Source organism: Lichtheimia ornata (genome assembly GCF_029851405.1).
Source record: "Lichtheimia ornata isolate CBS 291.66 chromosome Unknown scaffold00100, whole genome shotgun sequence".
In the NCBI taxonomy this organism is placed as follows: Eukaryota; Fungi; Mucoromycota; class Mucoromycetes; order Mucorales; family Lichtheimiaceae; genus Lichtheimia; species Lichtheimia ornata.
In genome coordinates, this window is record NW_026695420.1 from 41,551 (window position 1) to 61,066 (window position 19,516).

Consider the following 19,516-nt stretch of genomic DNA (forward strand, 5'->3'; position numbering starts at 1 on the left):
ACGTTCTTTGTCCACCTTTCTTTGTCGTCTTTCAACGTATACGTACAACCATGATACAGCACCCGGAATATTGGTACGTCCAGCTATGGTACGTTGGATGGCAACTGTTGCTATGCACTGCTTTCCTTATTCATTGTGATGGTTGCTATAGTGATTCCTCTTTTGATTGTCCTCTGGGCCGTACTCTTGGATGGGTGAGGTGGTCTTTGTTTGGTTGATATGCTATCCTGTCTCGCTCATTTGCCTTTCATGGATCGATGCCAGAGCTTTGTTTTGGGATGTCCTGCCATTCCTCAAGGTACATCACACCGAAGACAAGAAGGTTTTACCTTTTTGTGGTGTTGATCCTGGTATCCTTTGGCCTTGTTATCCAACAACAACAACAGCAGCAGCATCAGGTGGTCCTTTGGGGTTGATGATGGAGCTGTCCTGTCCCGCTCATTTTTCTTCTCATGGATCGGTACTAGAGCCTTGTTGAGATGTCCTGTCATTCCTCAAGGTAGATCAGTGAATGCTGATTCTGGTATCCTTTGGTCTGAATGTTTTGGATCAGCACCGATGTCTTTGCGAAAGGTAACTATTGTGTCGGATGGATGTCATCAAGCTCTATACTAATCAGCATTTGCATTGGTAACTTTGAGATCATGGTGACAAGGTATGTGGGCTGTCATGAGTGATCGTATGAAGTAGCTTGTAGGATGCACGTAAATGAACAATTTCAGGATGTTGGAATAAACGCTTGACTTGGCTTGTCAAATACAACGTATCGGTCGTGGATCAATTGGTATAGGAGGGACGTCGATGTCAAGGAGATTCGGATCAGCGATCATTTTTTGGATGGATCACATCAGCATCACTCCTATGTAATAAATCATGTGAGTAGGGAACAATAATGACGTTAAGGTAGCTGTGGCATCAATCATGCGACAAAGTAAACCACCATCACCATCCCCTCCTGAAACAACACCAACAACGGTCGTTGCCTTCTCAAAAACAAAAACTAGCTTAGTACTTGTTACAATCATTAGATCATTAGAGGGTAATAAATGTTTAATGTATATGAGAGAAAAGCACACAGCGAAACAAGGAACATAATGGGAAGGAAGGGGCTATTAGCTGACAGATCATGAACGTTGTTCTGATCTTGGATGATATTTGTTTGAGCGTAGCAAAGCCAAATCAGCTCTGATCAACAAAGTTGAAGGATGGAAAGATCGAGCTGCAGCAGGACAATCGTTTGCAGGTGGTGTTGCACTTGAATGGGAGTGGAAAAAGTGGAAATTAAGTAGCCCTACTACAAATCCATGTACATTGTACATCAAATCTAGATATTAAGATTGGACCTCTCGAACCTGAAACTTTCACACAAGATGCTCTTGGGCATGCTGATGAAGTTTCTCTAATAAATGCCGATACTTCATTATCAAATATTTGGGTGGTATGTTGTAATGTGGTTCCATAAACGTGTAAGCTTATTGTAAGATCATTACCCCATGCTGCAACAAAGTTAAGCCATCATCGTTCTTATCTTGCTCTCGGGAAAAGAGGAAGGCTTTATTTGCTCAATCCCTTCTTTTCATCTATAAAAACTTCTCTTTTCCTACTCCACGTTGATATCCAGATGCTGTATTTCCCAAAGATCATCATCATCCCAAGACTAAGCACGTGATCCTCATCCTAAAGAATCCAACGAAGGGAGATATCATTGAGCGAAAGATGTACTTTATAATCATTGTCATCATCAACAAAAAGTCATCTCTAATAAATCATCTTTGTATACATCAGCCATATCTTTAGCTTTCCGTAAATCGATTCGGTATGCATTGTCATTGATTCCAGTAATTCTCTTTCCAGAAAACTTGTCGTTCTTCATGCCCGTTGTCTCCATGTAGTTATCAAGTTCTGATAAAAAGTAGTGCCAAACAGCATTTGGATCGTTCATCCTTGGGATTTTAAACTGAAATACGCCCAACACACCATACACGTAATCAGCCGGATCCATGCATCGCCTAGGGGAATCGCTGAATGAAGAAACCAAGTAGCTGAATTCCTGTGCACGCTTTTTTCCGGTTCGATGCTCGTTGGATTTTCTAGCGTGAAGTATCTCTGTGAACCAAGCATGCAGCGTCATGGCATTTGTGAGCCCAGTCTCAGCTGTGTTAGTGCATTAGTAACGCTGATCAATGATAACACAAGACCCCATCCTTCTCGTACACGTCTTACAATCAATAGGCTCGAGTGCATGAGCTACGTGGTCGACCCTGAAATTTGCTTGAAAGTAATCAAGTAAAGCATCCACAGTGATTGTTTTGCTTAAAGGTTGATGCGTGCCTGATTCGGGTACAAGACGCACGTCCCCAAAAGGCAAAGCCATCTCCTGCCAGGTCCAAACACGTTTCCACCATTTACGTTGCATCAATGCGAATACGAGCTCAGTCGCCTTGGACAACCTTTTATCGTTTTGCTTACAATTCAGGATATCATTTCGATCCATATTATAATACGTAGGGAATTCCTGTTTCACATCCATCATCAGCGTATAGAGTTGTGGTATGAGATTAGGATCTCCATCGATCATAGCAACACATTCAAGGCAACAAGAATAGATGTCGCCCATAATATCCAAAGGGGTATCGGTACGTGCACATAGGACGTCAATCCACCAATAACTATCAGGATGGTCTTGGAGTAGTGCAAGCAATGTATCACGTTTCGCAGGTCGCATCGAAACTGGTTTCACCGGTTGTCCATCTTCGTCATCCACAAAGTCGGCAATCTCATTCCAATGGTATCGGTTGTTTTCTGTGAGGCCCCAAAGATGTGACAACGCGTAATAAAACGATGGAACCCCTTTGGCTTCATTAATCTTTTGGATCATGCGCTGTCGATGGTATGGATCGCTAGCCGGTCTTACAATTTGCATCCTGCCTCCGATTTCAGGCACGTATAAGAGTAAAAAGTGTTCGTCGGCTAAGAGTGCGCTGAGCCCTTTTTCAAAGAACTCCTTACAATTATTGCTTTGATCATCCTCTTGTCTTATATTGATCTAAGGGCACACGTGTTAAAATTGACAAGCATCTATTAGCGTATGCATACTTTGAATGCATCTTTATCTTGAAGAATACCATGAGTCATGTCAAAGAGTGGAAAAGAAAAAGGGTGTGTGGATTGAAATTGGGTGTGGGTCACTTTTCACGGTCTTGGTGCATTAAGTTTTGTGCTACATGCAACAAGATGTTGGTGTAAGCTTCTGAGTAGAAAAGGTACATATCATCGTCATGCATATAAGCAACCACCAAGCTGTCCTATATCCATGGTAGAATTAAAGGCGTTACAAGCATGCAAATAATTGATCAGCATGCTGCATGGATGGAGGAAGATCATGCGTTGAAGAAAAATGAAGATGTAGATGACAAAGATTCTCGCATTGCAAACATCGGATAGTGGCACCTGTTATTTAGAGGTTATAGTTGGGGCGTTCAACAACAATGGAAGTGGCACAGGAACCATGGCTTTATTCAAAACTTCTTTATTCCTCCTTGCTAACATACATTACAAATGGCTAAACCTATCCAATAACGCTTCTTGAGATGATGATACTTAACCGCTTCGCCGAGTGATAAGGTAAATCGTGCACAACCAGGCCTGTGGTCCCCATATCGCAATAATCCAATGGTCAGATGTCATTGCTGTTAGCTGCTGTAATCATTCCAAGGTGCTGATTTTGTTGCATCTCATATATGTAATCCCTCGATTGAAACCAAATCCCGAGCACACGCTGCTTAGATGTCGTGGCGGTCATGAAGGGCATGATGAAGCAGCTGGAAGATGGGATGAAATGATGCCGAATGCTGGCCGATAATGAAGAATAGCAATGGGGGATCAGATTCACATCTCCAAATGATTAACTTGATAATCGTTGTCTCTTGGACCATTGTTGTTCTCCATTGTTCAATCAGCTGCCCATAATCGTTGCCATGCATTTTCCACCCCCGGGTCACATGGCTCCTGGTGCTCATGGTTGATATCCTCATCCTCAATCTTGTATCCAAAAGTGGTACATCCTCATCCTTCTTCCTTTTGAACAACTCCAATCAATCATCGTGGTTGCCTTTGCGTATCCATCAACATATCCATTGCGCCGTATCGGCACTCCATATGCTTTACTGAAGCCATCAATCCTGGTAACGATCCCCACCTTGATAATGTAAAATGATCTTCAAGGTGCATTATACGTGGTTGACATGTCGATCCGATGGTCGAAAAAGCTATCCATATGCCATTGAATATCATGTCGAGTGCGCTGCGACCAAAATGCTAATGGTTCCTCGTACGTCGTAGTACTTCCGGATAAGCTAGCATTATGCACAATATATGTCGTCATGTCGTACAGCTTGCCTACATGATGGAAATGCCAATCAGTACCCTTTCCTTCGTAACACATCACCCCCATCCTTTTGTTACCTGGATACGCAACAACAAAAGTGAACGAACCTCGCATCATTCCATCTTGAACATCCATGATTTGACATTATTCTACAAAATGGACATGTGAGACACCATATCACGAGCACTATAGCATCCCATCATCCCTTTACCTTGGCAAATGGGTTGACATCTAAATACAGTAGTAATCGTGCCATGTTGTCGAATAACGACGCTTCAAGATATGATGATATTCAAAGAATCATAGGTAAAGCGCCTGCATATTGTTATCAACATGCTGAAGTATAGCATTGAGGAAAGTAAAGTCTCGCTCCCTCTTGGAGTGGATCGTCGTCAAGAAGCTTTAGAAGGGACTCGAGTACAAAGGCATGCGTCCTTTCTTTGCTTGGTCATCGCTGCATCGTAGCAGAAGCGTCGTATTGGTGCTATTCGTTGTGCCATTTTGAGAAGGGAATGGGTCGATTGTATAGTTGAGAATGCCATTGTCAAGTCGAGGGAGATGCAGACGCGGAAGGAAGACCACCCAGATTGATGTTGCTATCTTTTCCCGATCCGGTTTACATACAAATCCAAATCCCCAAGCCAGATTCATCACTCATCTACCAACTATCTTGCTTCAATAATACATGGACATTAGTCATTCCAAAAAAACCTTTCTATGTCCCGAACTATATATGAAATTGGGTTCCATTTGTAAAGGTGGGGAGTACTGCTGTTGACAACGCTTCTTGCTCGTTGAAGAATAACAACCAATGAGCGGCATTGATGCCTTCTACGCTGTCATGGTTTGACAACAAATCGCAACAAGGATGGAAGCGGACATCCTATGCACCATTCATCATCACTTTAATGATCCAAGGATGATAATAAAAGCATCTTTTTATTCAATCCTGATATTCATGCTAAGCAAAATTATGGCAATCAAACTCATCTTCTTCGATAACTAGCAAATCGTTGTATACATCTTTCATATTCTTAGCTTCGAGTAGATTGATTTGACGTGCACGATCGCTCGTTCCAACAAGTGCTCCACTCGCAAGCTCATTGTCCTCCAAATTGTCGATGTAATCATCCAACTCATCCAAGAAACGGTCCCAAACTTCATCGGCATCAGCCATCCTTGGGATTTTGATTTGCAACATGCCCAGCACACCATAAACGTAATCACAAGGATCATAACATCGTCGCGTGGATTCACCCAATGACAAGATTAGGTCATGAATGGTTATTCCGCTCATTTCTGGTTCTAGACGATCCTTGTTGATGCCTCGAGCATCTGTGATACCACCCAACCAACTAGATACAACCTCGGCCTTTTCATGTAGCAGCGCATCCTTCTCTATTTGGTGACTAGATTAGTAATCTTCCTCGATCATAGATCAGAGTAACTTACCGTTTAAGTTCTTTTGTTCACGACCATAGAATATTAAAAAGGCTGCCACGCCAGAAAATCGGTCATATAAATTATCCAACGTGATGGTGTTGCATGAAGGCTGGTGAGCGCCTGTTTCCGACATAAGACGCACATCCCCAAAAGGTAAAGCCATCTCCTGCCAGGTCCATACACGCGTCCACCAAGAGCTTTGCTGCAAGGTACACAAGGTATCCATCATTTGAGGACACTTTTCATCGTAAATCTGCTTGTATGGCAAGTAGCTATCAGGGTTTCGGTAGTCTATAGTCCAAAACTGGTCAGGGAATTCGTCACGTGCACCCAACATGGTATGAAGTTTTGGTATGGTATCAGGATCACAATCGATCATGGCAATGCATTCAAGGCAGCAAGTGTAAATATCACCCATAATATCCAAAGGGGTATCGGTACGTGCACATAGGACATCAATCCACCAATAACTATCAGGATGATCCTTGAGCATTGCCAGCAATGTATCACGTTTCTCAGGTCGCATGGAAACAGGTTTCATTGGTTGTCCTTCTTCGTCGTCAACGTATTCACTGATATCGTTCCAGTGGTATCGGTTGTCCTCTGTGAGTCCCCAAAGATGCGATAACGCATAATAAAAAGATGGAATGCGTTTGGCTTCATTGATTCTTTTGACGATGCGCTTTCGGTGATATGAATTGGTAGCAGGGCGTATCACTTGCATCTTGTTTCCATTTTCAGGTACGTGGAGGAGCAGAAAGTACTTGTCGTCTAAGAGTGCATTGAGCCCTTTTTCGAAAAACCGTTTAAGCTTGTTGTCCTTGTCATTCTCTAATTTGATATCGATCTTGGGGATACGTCATTATTAAAATGCATTGGCATGTTAAGCACGGCATACTTTGTAGGGGTCGCTGTTGTGTTCGTCAGTGTCGATGGTCATGTCAAAGAGCGAAAAAGAAAGGGTGTGGCAAATTGGAAATGGGGTTTGGGCCACTTTTTACAGCACTGATACACTAAACTTTTGTGCTACATGGGACAAGATGTCGCCGGAAGCCCGAGTAGAAAAAGAAACATTGCCATGTATGATCAACCACCGAGCTGTCTCATAGTCATCCTCTACTTCCATCAATGATAACGTGTAACCGGAAGCAATGATTGTTGATCACGATGTAATTTTGTATCAATGAAAAGCAATCATATTGTCTTTTCAAACTTCGGAAGACCAGGCCTGTTCCGAAATTATAATGGCGTGTATCATAACTAGGTGACACAAGGAATCACCACTCATTGATTCCACAGCTGTGATGTTATCTTTTATTCCCAGCAATTACTACCTTCGTGTTCATTAAAATGGAACATCTCCCAAATGGATCAGGATGGTATCAACGATTTCAAACCTCATCTCGTCATCCACCAAACCACCACCTTTCCAAACTGATAATGGATCCTGATAACCCAACCACGTAATCCTCACCACCAAACATGTATAGTTGCAAAGATTTAATCGACACGACAGAAGATTCATTGAGAAAGAAAGCATTGAAAAGTATCTAGGTGTCACTGGTATCTTGTTTCACTTGGGATTGGATCCTTGTTGGCGGCCATTTATAATAGCGTGTATCTTTTGCATCTTCCGTTCCATGGCTGTAGACCAAAACATCGCCCGTGGTATCCCCATCATTGAAATCCTTCAAATCCAACCTTGATTCCTTAGTTCCAGAACCATCGTAACGTGATCGTGCATGTTGTCCTTTATAGTCCTTGAACTTTGATGCATGGTAACCATTGGTTGCGAAAACAATCCCTCTGGATCTGCTCAATCACCAGCTGTGTATCAACACCCTCATCATCCAAGTAAATAGGACATCTGAAAAGCAAATACATGCTTTGAGATATTGCTCTACCTCCACAACATCATTGTTTTACCTTGACCAATGGGAGCACCATACATAAAGAACCTCTTGTACACAATCGGGGGGTGCTGCTGCTGCATAGAGTGGTATCCATGTTGTTTGCCGAGTAATGATAATGGTCCATGCATGTCGCTCTCAAGAATAAATAGCATCGTCGATAGATGAAACCATGCACCCGACCCACAAAATCATGCGTCCCATGCAAACGATTTCAAGAAATTCCTCGTTGACCAGGATGCGATATTGAATGCCAACACATTTCACCAGCGTATGGATAGTTGTCGTTTCGTCCAATAGAGGCTAGGATATCAGGTGAATAGAGCTGAAGAATAAACAACTGATAAATCTACCTACCTCATCAAGCATGTCCAACAAGATTCATCATCTCGATTCAATCCATCCACCAGAGCACTTTCCTGGAAACTTGGTAAAAGTGCAATAGCCTCGAAACCCATCAGCAGAAGATAGGTAGATTCAACAGCTCATCACGTATCATTGATTCTCCATGGCTGTATTCCTTGACGCAGTCGTCTCCGAGATCGTCTACTTGCACCAAGTGAGTTCAATGAAAGAATCCAAGCTGCATAGTTTTTCATCCACTTACTGATAGCTGATCCGTGCCACGGTAGTATATAGATGCTACCATTCTTTTCATGATTCTTGATTGCTCGTTCTCGAAGGCGTTTGTTCAATGCATCCACCAGCTAACAAGATTCCAGGATTGTCCTTCATGTCGCATCAATGCCATTTCCTATCATCGCAGCGTGATGAGTTATCTACTCCTCCACCTATTCCAATATCCTTATTACCTCTTTGTATCGTAAAGTGATCCTTTGTGATATTCGCTTCCAATAGTTGGATCGATAATTGGTTGCACCCATCTATAAAGAGAACATGTCAATCACCCAGCATGATGAAACGCGTTGTACAAGATAGGGATCGCTTACTTTGTCCTTCTTTTCAAGTCCTTCTGCATGCTTTCCTATGCCTGTTTGACCATTAGCGCTCCAACTCTTCAGCCGTCTTTGATGTTGTGTGCCATTCGATAACGTCGCCCTCGTGCTTGGTTACGAACTTGTTGAAGTTTGTCGCTTGTCAAAAGGAACTTCAAGAGAGCTATTACAACGACGTCAATGAGCACCGGAATGCAGAGTAGAGAACATGAAGCAATAGAATGGCTTACCGTCAAGTCCTTTGGATGTCATTGTCTCGTGCGTGTCAAGGTTTCTTGTTGGACGCGTGTCAAGGAAGAGAGCAAAGAGAGATCAAAAAGCGATGCGGATAAACCTTTTACGACCAAATTATTATACGGGCCGTTGTTGCTGCTCACGTCCACCCTCGCCTCTCTTTCACGTCTGTATTCTTTTTCAACATCAACAACCGCATTCGACTTGCTTCATCTTTACCTTTTGTTGCTACACATGACACCCTTCCATTGACGATACCAACACACCTTTATGCGAGGTCAACTTTATTGAGCAGCCACTGGTTTTCTGTACACGTTCTTTATCCACCTTTCTTTGTGGTCTTTTCCAACGTATTCAGCTATGATACAGCATCCGGAATATTGGTCCGTCCAGCTATGGTACGTTGAATGGCAACTGTTGCTATGCACTGCTTTCCTTATTCATTGTGATGGTTGCTATGGTGATTCCTCTTTTGATTGTCCAATGGCCCGTACTCCTTGGATGGATGAGGTGGTCTTTGTTTGGTTGATGATGCTATCCTGTCTCGCTCATTTGCCTTTCATGGATCGATGCCAGAGCTTTGTTTTGGGATGTCCTGCCATTCCTCAAGGTACATCACACCGAAGACAAGAAGGTTTTATCTTTTTGTGGTGTTGGTTCTGGTATCCTTTGGCCTTGTTATCCAACAACAACAACGGCAGCAGCATCAGGTGGTCCTTTGGGGTTGATGATGGAGCTGTCCTGTCCCGCTCATTTTTCTTCTCATGGATCGGTACTAGAGCCTTGTTGAGATGTCCTGTCATTCCTCAAGGTAGATCAGTGAATGCTGATTCTGGTATCCTTTGGCCTGCTTGCTTTGGATCAGCACCGATGTCTTTGCGAAAGGTAACTATTGTGTCGAATGGATGTCATCAAGCTATATACTAATCAGCGTTTGCATGGGTAACTTTGGGAGATCATGGTGACAAGGTATGTATGCTGTTATGGATGATGCATGGATTAGCTTGTAGGATGCACGTAGATGAACAATTTCAGGATGTTGGAATAAACGCTTGACTTGGCTTGTCATACAATGTATCGGTCGTGGATGAGGGATGTCGATGTCAAGGAGACTTGGATCAGCAATCATTTTCGATGGGTTATATCATTTGTCAGGAAAATGTGGAACGAGAGCAGTGATGGAATTGATTTTAGCCAGCTTACGATGCAAGCAGCTCTTCAAGATTGACCGCATCTTGGATTCCTTGCCCAAGCAGATCAGGTTAAATGAAGAGGAATGGTGACATGGGATTTTCATTATTCAAGTTGCCGATATTACAAATGATCATGAGTGGATTTGATTATCGATATCATGCGTGTGGTGGCAAACAACTACCTATTATGGTAGCTGTGGAGTCAACCTATGAGACAAAGTATACCACCGTTATCGTTTCCCCTGCAACAAAAACAACAACAACGGTCTTTTCCCCTTCAAAAACAAAATTAGCTTTTCTCACATAGTGATCCTAAAAAAAGTAATAATAAATGTTGGATGTAGAGCAGACAATGAATGCACAGCATAACAAGGAACATGATTACGGGTGAGCTCAACCATCATTAGGACTTAACAATCCACCCACGTTGCATGGAAATGATATAAATAATGGGTAGTGTTGCCGCAACATTTGTATCCATCCATTTCTTTCATCCTCAGTGATCCCCTTTATTCGAGACAACATAGCCATCCATCTCAATGATCATCTCCAGCGGCCATAATCATCGCCATATTCATCACTATCATTTCTACGCTAAGAACCCTAACAACAACAGCGGCCATCCTTTTGTCTTGGTTGGAGTCACCACTACTGTTATTGAATCCTATGCTCCTGATCCGCCAATAGTAACCAACGCTGGAATCCCTCCTCCTCCTCTTACAATTACTACTACTGCTTCAGCTCATCCTATTTTTCCACCAGCCATTGCCTCTGGGTTCCCTTGTCTTCATGGCTTTCCACCACCACCACCACCACCACCAATGCCTTCTGTTGTTACCACTGGTATCCCTTCTCGTCATCTCCTTCCTCCTCCTGACCATCATCCTTCTCTCAAATCAATATGGAAAGGGAACCATGAAGAACAAACAAGTCGTGAGGCACCATCACAAATGTCTTTGCATCTCGTTGACCGTTCTTCTACACCATCGAATATTCCATCATTGCATCCCACCATGTCGAATAGAATGCTTACAACGAGTGAACCAGAGTTCCCTTTTCCTAGTCGTACACACCCTTGTATCCTTTGACTTTTTCGGTACCTGAGCCTTTTGTCATACCAATAAATAACTACATTTTCATGTTCACTTGCTCAATGGAGGCAACATGCAAGAAAATCCCTCAACCAAATGTGCTGGTATGTATTGTTGTTTGTCAAGTAATGATGATGGTGATCAATGCAATGTGTCGTCTCAAAGGATGTGCAAGATGACAAGATGAAAGGATGGTTGTCTTTTAATAATTCAATGTCAATGCGATGAGGTCTTGAAATGATGGGGTTATTAACGAGGCCCTTCTATTGGACATGTTGCAAGTGGCTGCATAAACAGGGGGAATTCCGAACAAGGCACACGCTCTCTCTCTCTCTCTCTTCTTTCTTGAAACCACGCTCACACACCCACACACCACCCATCACAGCAATGGCTATCGACACTAATCAACATGGGGCCACTTCCCACTGCAAATGATTGTACTTTATCCTTCAACTCGCCAATGAACATTACTCCAAACTATTCTCTCTCACGCAGGACAACGCGTACATGACACCATCAAGTCTCGCCAATTTCGGTTATCTCCCCAACGAAGAATGGACAACTTTGGAGACAGTACTCTTCATCGATATTCTTGTGGACAGCTGGTGAGTGAAGTGCTCTTATTGCATGGTATTGGAAACACGTATTCACTGTTGTATGCAGCAGCTATCATATGCACCTTACAACGATCTCAGCATACATTGCACGTCATCCTCTAAATGCTTCCATTCTACCTTGTTCATCATCATGTTTTGGTTTGTATACAATGCATCTCTTGTTAAAAACAGCTCAACTCATTATGTATTCAGCATCACATCCACTCTTTATGCATTCTCAATCACCGCACGCGTCCCACGCATTGACCATCATGTCCAACTCAGCATCGTTGACTGTAAGGATCCGAATTGGATACTGCTATCCAAGAAGAGTCTTGTCTTGATCCATGGGTACCTGAAGGTAAGTAAAAAAGGATGGGTTGGTATGTTGAGGGGAGGATGATGGTTGACACGTTGGTTGTTTAGCGAAGCTGTACATTGTCAACAAGATCATGGCTATGATTATAGACCACAATGAAGAGTCGAGCTACAACATGTGATGGAAAAAAGGAGAGCTATGTTGAAGACATCCCAACACTGAGTCAGTCAAGCACCATGTCACTCAAAGTACTTCGCTCCAAACATCGCTGTCGATTGTTGAGGTTCCGAGCAGCTGCACCATGGATGCCTCTAACTGCTGAATGACCGAAGATGATCGAGTCTTGGGATTTGCATGGCTTGGATGGTGACAGCAACTATACCTGCTGGTGGTCAACTGGATTTCGGATGAATTCAACTGATAAGAATGAGGAGAAGCAGCTTCTGGATGCAAGGTTGGCAGGACGAGGATATCAATAAGGGGATGATGGAGGATCACCGATGAAACGAGAAGCAATCATCAACTGAGACAATGACGACCTTCCATGCTTATCAAGTTTCATTGTCATGCAAGCGATCACTTAGCGATATGGCCAACACTCAGCATCAATTTCATTCCACCATTCAACTGATACGCTATGCTCACCACGACTTCATTTGCAACAGTATACATGCGCTCGGATTTCATGGCAATCAGCGGATTATATGAGATGGATCAAAACAACACCCTGGAATGATTGACGCAGCTGATGACAATGCGAGTGGATCTTGGCCATTGGTGATATCGCGATTATAGCCGTATTTTATAAGACTCGCCTCCAATCATTAGGCGACATTGTTCACGGATCATCACCATACAAGCATGCCTTCTTATCATTCCATATTCACCGCGTAAAGAGCCATATCCAAGATAGCTTAGCAACGGGCAACGTTCATGGTTCATCCTCGACGCATGGCTTTGAGTATCTGGAGACTTGGCCTCCCACGCCAATCCAGGATTGAAAAGGTTAGAATTTGCCACCACTTACTCCAGGTACGACATAGCCGATGTGATATCATTATTGCAGCAACAACATCACGCCACATTGGAAGAAATCAGTGTTTCGGTTATTGTGGATACAACAGCAGCCTTGAAGATCTCTTTTCCAAAACTACAATCATTGCATGTGGATGAGATTTATGGTGGGGAAGGAGGGACAGCTGGATACCCTCTCAATCAAAGTGATCAATGACACTATCAGCGACGATCCCTATATTCCATTGCTGGATAAAATGATAGCACGTCAACGTCGATTTTACAAGCTTGGCACTGATCCGCAACAAAGGCATCTCCACAAATGTTTTCTGGCATCTACGATACACGCATCACGTATCCCACCTGAAATTTGGTCGTCAATTGACAGCCGATGAGTTGCTATCTGTGCTACAATGCATGCCGCTACCATCTTTGACTTTGGATTGTGCTCTCCATACGGCCATGACATCCTTCGCCAACATTTCATAGACATCAGATATCATATCACTTGTTCAATGTATAGTGAATATTAAAATGGCAATCCTGCATTCTACCTTTGTGCCCCATTCCATATGCATCGTTTTCGATCAGGCTATAAACACTACAGCAATGATGGCTGCTTTGGTCTTTACTATGTGCTCAAGTAACTAAACTTGCGGCTCTTTGTGAAACGCTCTATCGATCCTTGGGCATTGATTTTGGAGAAGGATGTGATTAGACTAGGAGCTTACTCCTTGTGATTGCAATGAATATAGAAGACACCGACCATGATCGTATAATGACATCCAATTTATCACAAAAATGATCACACTTTCCTCAAAGCCATGTTCCTTTTTAAGATTGGCTACCCATTACGGTTTAGCTTACTTTGGGTGTATGAGCCATGAGATCTCTATTTGAAAAGTGCTCTGTGATATGATCACTCTCATCCTTCTTTTCTCTCAATCCTCTGTAAACAACCAAATGCGACAACACACAGAGCAGCTTTTGGACTGCCTTCTCATACAAGCACTTCGTGGGCACCATCATGACGTCGTTGAGGACACGTCCAGTATTTGTCACGAAGAGGTTATTCCTTTATTGATGATACGAGCAAATTCGATGGCTGCTTGTGCAAAGTTTGAACAAGCACTTGAGATTGCCAACATGGCTATTGACATGGATCCTTCATCTGCATGGGGATATTTATGCAAAGGACACATACTAGCGCAGCAGGGATATCATCAACGTGCAATACAAGTGTACGATGCTGGTCTTTCAATTGACTTGCAAGATGAATCAAATCATACTCGCCTTGCTTGCAGAAGATCAAAATCTAAAAAGGCCCTTGAGAATCGTATGGATCCCATGACAACCTTGCCAATTGACGTTATGCTATTTGACATACTCCCACTTGTCCTTGGCGAAAGGATGCATGATTTCGACAAGTTGTCGCCATATATGGAGGTGTCGCGTACTTGGTGTGTGCGTGTGATCACTGCTTCAGAGTATAAAATGGTGATCCCATCATCAAGCTGTATCAACATGGAACATAAAGCAATGGGTGAATACGCATGGCTATTACAGCACCTCGTTCTCAATGATTGCCACGTTGATTTTCCTCACCTTGCCAAGAAATGGAATCTTCAATCCCTGAAATATCTCCATATCAAAGGTATTGTTTTCAAATGTATGCGTAGGCTTTTTATTAACCTTAGTATAGGTTCAATCCCGCCCCTTACCATAGACCTTGTCAACGCGTTAAGGGTCAGTGGTTTCTACATTTTCGACCTCAAGCTGGATTTCAGCAAAGCTTCCGGTGAATTTGTACTCCCAATGTACCGTATCCTTGAAACGTGCCCAAATTTGAAGTCCTTGACATGCATTCCAGGCGTACCAAATGCTGATGAAGGGCCCCAGCAACCAACTGTGTATCCTCAACTACGACATCTTTCCGTGCAGGGTCCAAGAGGAGCGCCAACATTCAATGACATGTATCACTTTCTTTCGCAATTTCCTGAACTTGAAACATTGGAAGCAAAGCTTCCTTTTACTACAAGTCGTATTTTGGCTATGATACATCATCTTTGTCCAAGATTAAAACGACTGCTTTTCGGAAGTCGTGATGACTATCATACATCAGACTATGAATACCAAGGCGACCTTGATGTGAATGAATCAAAGGGACTTTGCCACCTTGATATTGGCATGCAACGTGCAAGCACTGAAAATCAGGCCTACTCTCAAGATGATGTGGCGATGATTTGCATGCATAACCATACATCGCTTCAAGACTTTCGTTACATGGGATGGCTATCGAACACATGCGAGATTACACAAAAGAGTGTCTCTATGACAAGATTGCCAATGGTATTCGAACAGCTGTCATACATGGAGATACGACTTGAATTGCCTGCTGATCAGCTTGGTGGTCGTTATTTTACATGGCATCGTCGTACGACGGCTCCGCAATTTCCTCCTTTTGTGGAATGGATGATCTTACATGCACCTATGCTTCATACGTTAACGATCGCAACAAAGGTGCCCATTGATGTAGATGTGTTTACAGCAATGCGTGATTTGAACAACCTTGTGCGGCTGAATTTGAACCTTCATGAAGGTAGCACCATGCAAGCGATGACCGCTTTTTTGGATCATCACTTTCATCTTGGATCATCACCATTATCATTCCTCCATATCAGAATCAAGGAGCAGCTTAATCCAACATTGATATCATCACTCGCACGCCTTCCATGTATTCAATCGCTTCATGTGGATTATTTTGGCCCATTGGTGACTACAGTGTTTGATCCGTTGATGTCTACGCTTGCGGTCAATCATTCCCAAGTGAAAGAATTACAGCTATCATGTCAATTCCAAGAAGTATCATTGAGCGCTTTACAAAGTTTGCCAGATTTGGGGTCGCTCACGAAGCTGAAGATACACGCTCATAAAATCCCATACAATGCGTTCGAACCATTGCGTGAATGTACAAAGCTCAAAGTTTTGGAAATAAGGGTTGAAAGCCCAAGCCCTGATGAAGATGATCAAATTGTGGAGACCTTACTCATATCTCAGAGCATTCATAAAGTGGTCTACATTACTACTTCGATCAAATAAAGAATCGTACATGATACTTGCTACTTCAATACATAAGCATGACGCCATGGTATATCGTATTCCATCCATTTCACTCCTTGCTATAAGACATCATTGCCCCATATACCTCCCTCTATCCTAATTTAGGCTTCCCACAAGGCATGCTTATTTCTGGCCGACGTAAGGGTGTTATGGTGTTCATGTTTATTGGCTTTTCTAAACAATACAAATACATACACAGCTTGTACATGCATGCAGTATCCTTGATTCACAGCAAGCAGGTGATGATAACAATGCCAACGCGATATTGAGTTTGAAGACCGGTGAATCCATACTACTTGATATTGTGAATTAACCTTACAACGAGCCAAGCTTAGCAACAACAAGCACTGAGTTGAGCAGTATCACTCTCAAATGTATTGTCTTTGCAATACAAGTGTTCACGAGTTTTCACTGCCTTTCGTCTATCATCACTTAAATTAGGAAGCTTTAGCGAATGTAGCACGTATTGTAATAAAAGAACAAAGGCATTCCATACGATGATGTGGATGATCCAACCTCACTTTCCCAAACTTCAAATTCCTATCCTTCCTTCCAATCCGGAAACCAGCCAAGTGATCCACATCTTGAACATACGACCTTATAGTACGATACCCTTTCACATATTAGGCTGATCCAAATTTTCATTCAATGGAAAGTCGAAGAATAGGACATAATGTTGTGTGTGTTTATGTAGTAAATGTGATACGGAACATCTTTGCAAATTGAATAAGGTATGGGTGAATCACATAGAATCAACAGGGATAATAGCCTTCGTTGCCGCCGTCATAAACACCCTTCATCCATGATTGTAAAATGGCTGATGTGTGTCTTCGCTTGAGTATTCCAATATCTTCCATGCTGTAAAACACGTTTCGTCAAAGATACAAAGCATTCTCGCCAATTCGATCCAATTCAACATCATCCTCAACCGTATCCACGTGAAATGATCCATAGTTCCTTCTGACAACGCGCCAAGTATCCCAAGCAACATTCCAAGATTTCCCATCCTGCATTTGATTGCATTCATCCATCCATCATAACCATTGCAAGTCCAATAAGGAAGAGCCACTGTGATCGCTGCTGATATGCTTCTCTTCCCATCCAGCTGTTGGTCCATCTCTTTTCTTGATCATTTCCTGTCGCATCTCAACCAAGTCAACATCGCTTGCATTGGTGTGTACTCGACAGCTGATATGGGCATCGTCCATAGGAATCCGTGTGTATTGAAGCAAGTTGCTATCACGTAAATAAAGCTGCTTGTATACAATGGCTATCTGCTGTCCACGTGACCAAAGGCTGTTTGAGAGAATGGAATGAGGACCTTGCTCGTAGCAACTGCAGCAACGAATGCTGTTACGATTGGTCGTAATAGAGGAGTGCACAAGAGAAGGTTTAGATGTATCATGGAAGGCGTGTGTTGTAGTGCGCTGTGCAAGCCAAGGGCTTTGCCATTCCGTCAAAGACAATCGGATCAAGAGAGTTGTAGGATGGACATGATGGGTTGAAGCAGGACAATCGTTTGCAGGTGGTAGTTGTATACTTGAATGGGAGGAGAGACAAGAAGTGGAGAGTGGAAGAAGTGGAAATTAAAGTAGCCCCATATACCCATGTACACCGTACTTTCAAACTTTGATATTGAGATTGCCCCTCTCGAACCTGAAGCTTTCACACAAGATCCTCTTGGACATGCTGATCAACCCTCTTCGAATAAAAGTCGTAGACTTCATCATGAAGATTTTGAATGCGGGGGCGGTCCAAATGCAGGAGAAACGATGATAGATGGCGAGAATGTTAATAAGGTGTACTGCCCATGCCCCCCAAGGTACCCTATCTAGATCTTGAAACTCGGTTAAAAGGTGCTCCTTGACATGATGATCACCTTTGTTCTAATAAAGAGCCCATGTTTCATTATGGAAACGTTGAATTGGAATTGTCTAAATGCGGGAGAGACGATGAATGGATGGCAACATAAGTTAAGTTGTGCGGTCTATGTCCTTGAATTTGTCCACCTCGAACTTGAAACTTTCACACAAGGTGTCTTAGGATACGCTCATTAACTATATTCTCATAAAGACGCCACGCTTCGTATTAGATTAATGAGTAGGAATGATGTGGTTGCATAAACATGTAAGATCATTACCCCATAACAGCGTGAAGCCATTCAACTACAGGATGCTGGTTTAATGTTCTCGATTTTAAATCAACGACGCAAAAGACCGTATACCCATCCTTATTACCCCACAGCTACTGCGTTAAAGCAATAGATTATGTATCATGACGCTGTTTTGACAGCGATACTAAAACCATTCTCTTTGACCCTCGTTCAAAAAGTCTAAGGTGTCTTTACTAATACAATTAAAGTTGCGTGGTTTGACCTCCTGCACACATACAAGTGGTCTGGCACGCATATGCATCCCCTATGATCCGTTTTATGGTAGCTCTCTCGCCATCCTTACCATCATACCTACGCATTTTTGGCAAGGATTTTTTTACTTCACCCAACGTCATCCCATATTTTCAAATCCGTACAATAAGAACACAGCCCGCTAATCTATTCGTAGTCATTCACACACTACAACAGGTGGGTCCAACTAGGTCCCGCTGGTACTGGGAAGCTCTTTACAGTAATGTGTTTTTATTCAGCATGATTTACAGTTGATGAAGCAGGTGGTGTAAATGTCTAATACAGGGTCAACCTTCTTGACGTTTGGATCCATGGTCATATGTATGATCTATGGCTCTCGCAACATGTTGTGGCGTGCTTGACGCACCCGTCGTCTTCTGATACGGCGTATTGTGTTTGTTGATGTATCGTATACCACATCCGTATAATGTCGCCGCCAACGACGGACGCGCGAGCCATCTGCTTGAAGATGGTATTCGTAGACGGTACAATTGCGTATATAAACTAGCATCAAAAGAAAATAAATGGGTAGGTCAAAAGGAGGATGGAATGTATTTACGTCGCATTTTGATAAAGAGAAAAAGGAAAAGCCGTGGAAATAATTTTGACACAGACATCAGCAACTTTTATACATTGGCTTTTTCAATGACGTCGTCGCGTGAGATAATGTTCTACTGCTGCATACATATGCATTCCTTCTTTTCACGACTACAGCCTTGTTTACCATTCGTCCATACCCGTATTGAGCTTCATCATACATGTAACACAAAGCTTACTGTCTCCTCCCTTTACTATGTTCCATCCATGGGGAGCTTCTTTATCATTGAAGTACAAATAGTCTCTAATCTT

The 19,516-nt window shown here is 42.7% G+C and overlaps 5 protein-coding genes across 5 annotated transcripts; 2 read left to right on the plus strand and 3 right to left on the minus strand.

Moving 5' to 3' along the window:
• Positions 1-1,741: 1,741 nt before the first annotated feature.
• On the minus strand, positions 1,742-3,135 carry O0I10_011780 (uncharacterized protein; the record flags this gene model as incomplete). The annotated part of the gene is made up of 3 exons (XM_058491743.1): positions 1,742-2,154; positions 2,224-3,046; positions 3,097-3,135. The coding sequence occupies 3 exons, from the start codon at positions 3,133-3,135 to the stop codon at positions 1,742-1,744; spliced, it is 1,275 nt and encodes a 424-aa protein (XP_058337489.1).
• Positions 3,136-5,348: 2,213 nt separating this feature from the next.
• On the minus strand, positions 5,349-6,770 carry O0I10_011781 (uncharacterized protein; the record flags this gene model as incomplete). The annotated part of the gene is made up of 3 exons (XM_058491744.1): positions 5,349-5,785; positions 5,840-6,677; positions 6,729-6,770. 3 exons carry the CDS (start codon positions 6,768-6,770, stop codon positions 5,349-5,351), a joined length of 1,317 nt encoding a protein of 438 aa, XP_058337490.1.
• Positions 6,771-7,380: 610 nt separating this feature from the next.
• Positions 7,381-8,948, minus strand: O0I10_011782 (uncharacterized protein; the record flags this gene model as incomplete). The annotated part of the gene is made up of 6 exons (XM_058491745.1): positions 7,381-7,596; positions 8,453-8,494; positions 8,553-8,624; positions 8,691-8,725; positions 8,794-8,859; positions 8,927-8,948. The coding sequence occupies 6 exons, from the start codon at positions 8,946-8,948 to the stop codon at positions 7,381-7,383; spliced, it is 453 nt and encodes a 150-aa protein (XP_058337491.1).
• Positions 8,949-9,413: 465 nt separating this feature from the next.
• Positions 9,414-11,211, plus strand: O0I10_011783 (uncharacterized protein; the record flags this gene model as incomplete). Its single annotated transcript, XM_058491746.1, has 2 exons — positions 9,414-9,815; positions 10,723-11,211. The coding sequence occupies 2 exons, from the start codon at positions 9,414-9,416 to the stop codon at positions 11,209-11,211; spliced, it is 891 nt and encodes a 296-aa protein (XP_058337492.1).
• A 2,895-nt stretch (positions 11,212-14,106) lies between these two features.
• On the plus strand, positions 14,107-16,242 carry O0I10_011784 (uncharacterized protein; the record flags this gene model as incomplete). The annotated part of the gene is made up of 1 exon (XM_058491747.1): positions 14,107-16,242. The coding sequence occupies one exon, from the start codon at positions 14,107-14,109 to the stop codon at positions 16,240-16,242; it is 2,136 nt and encodes a 711-aa protein (XP_058337493.1).
• Positions 16,243-19,516: the final 3,274 nt, after the last annotated feature.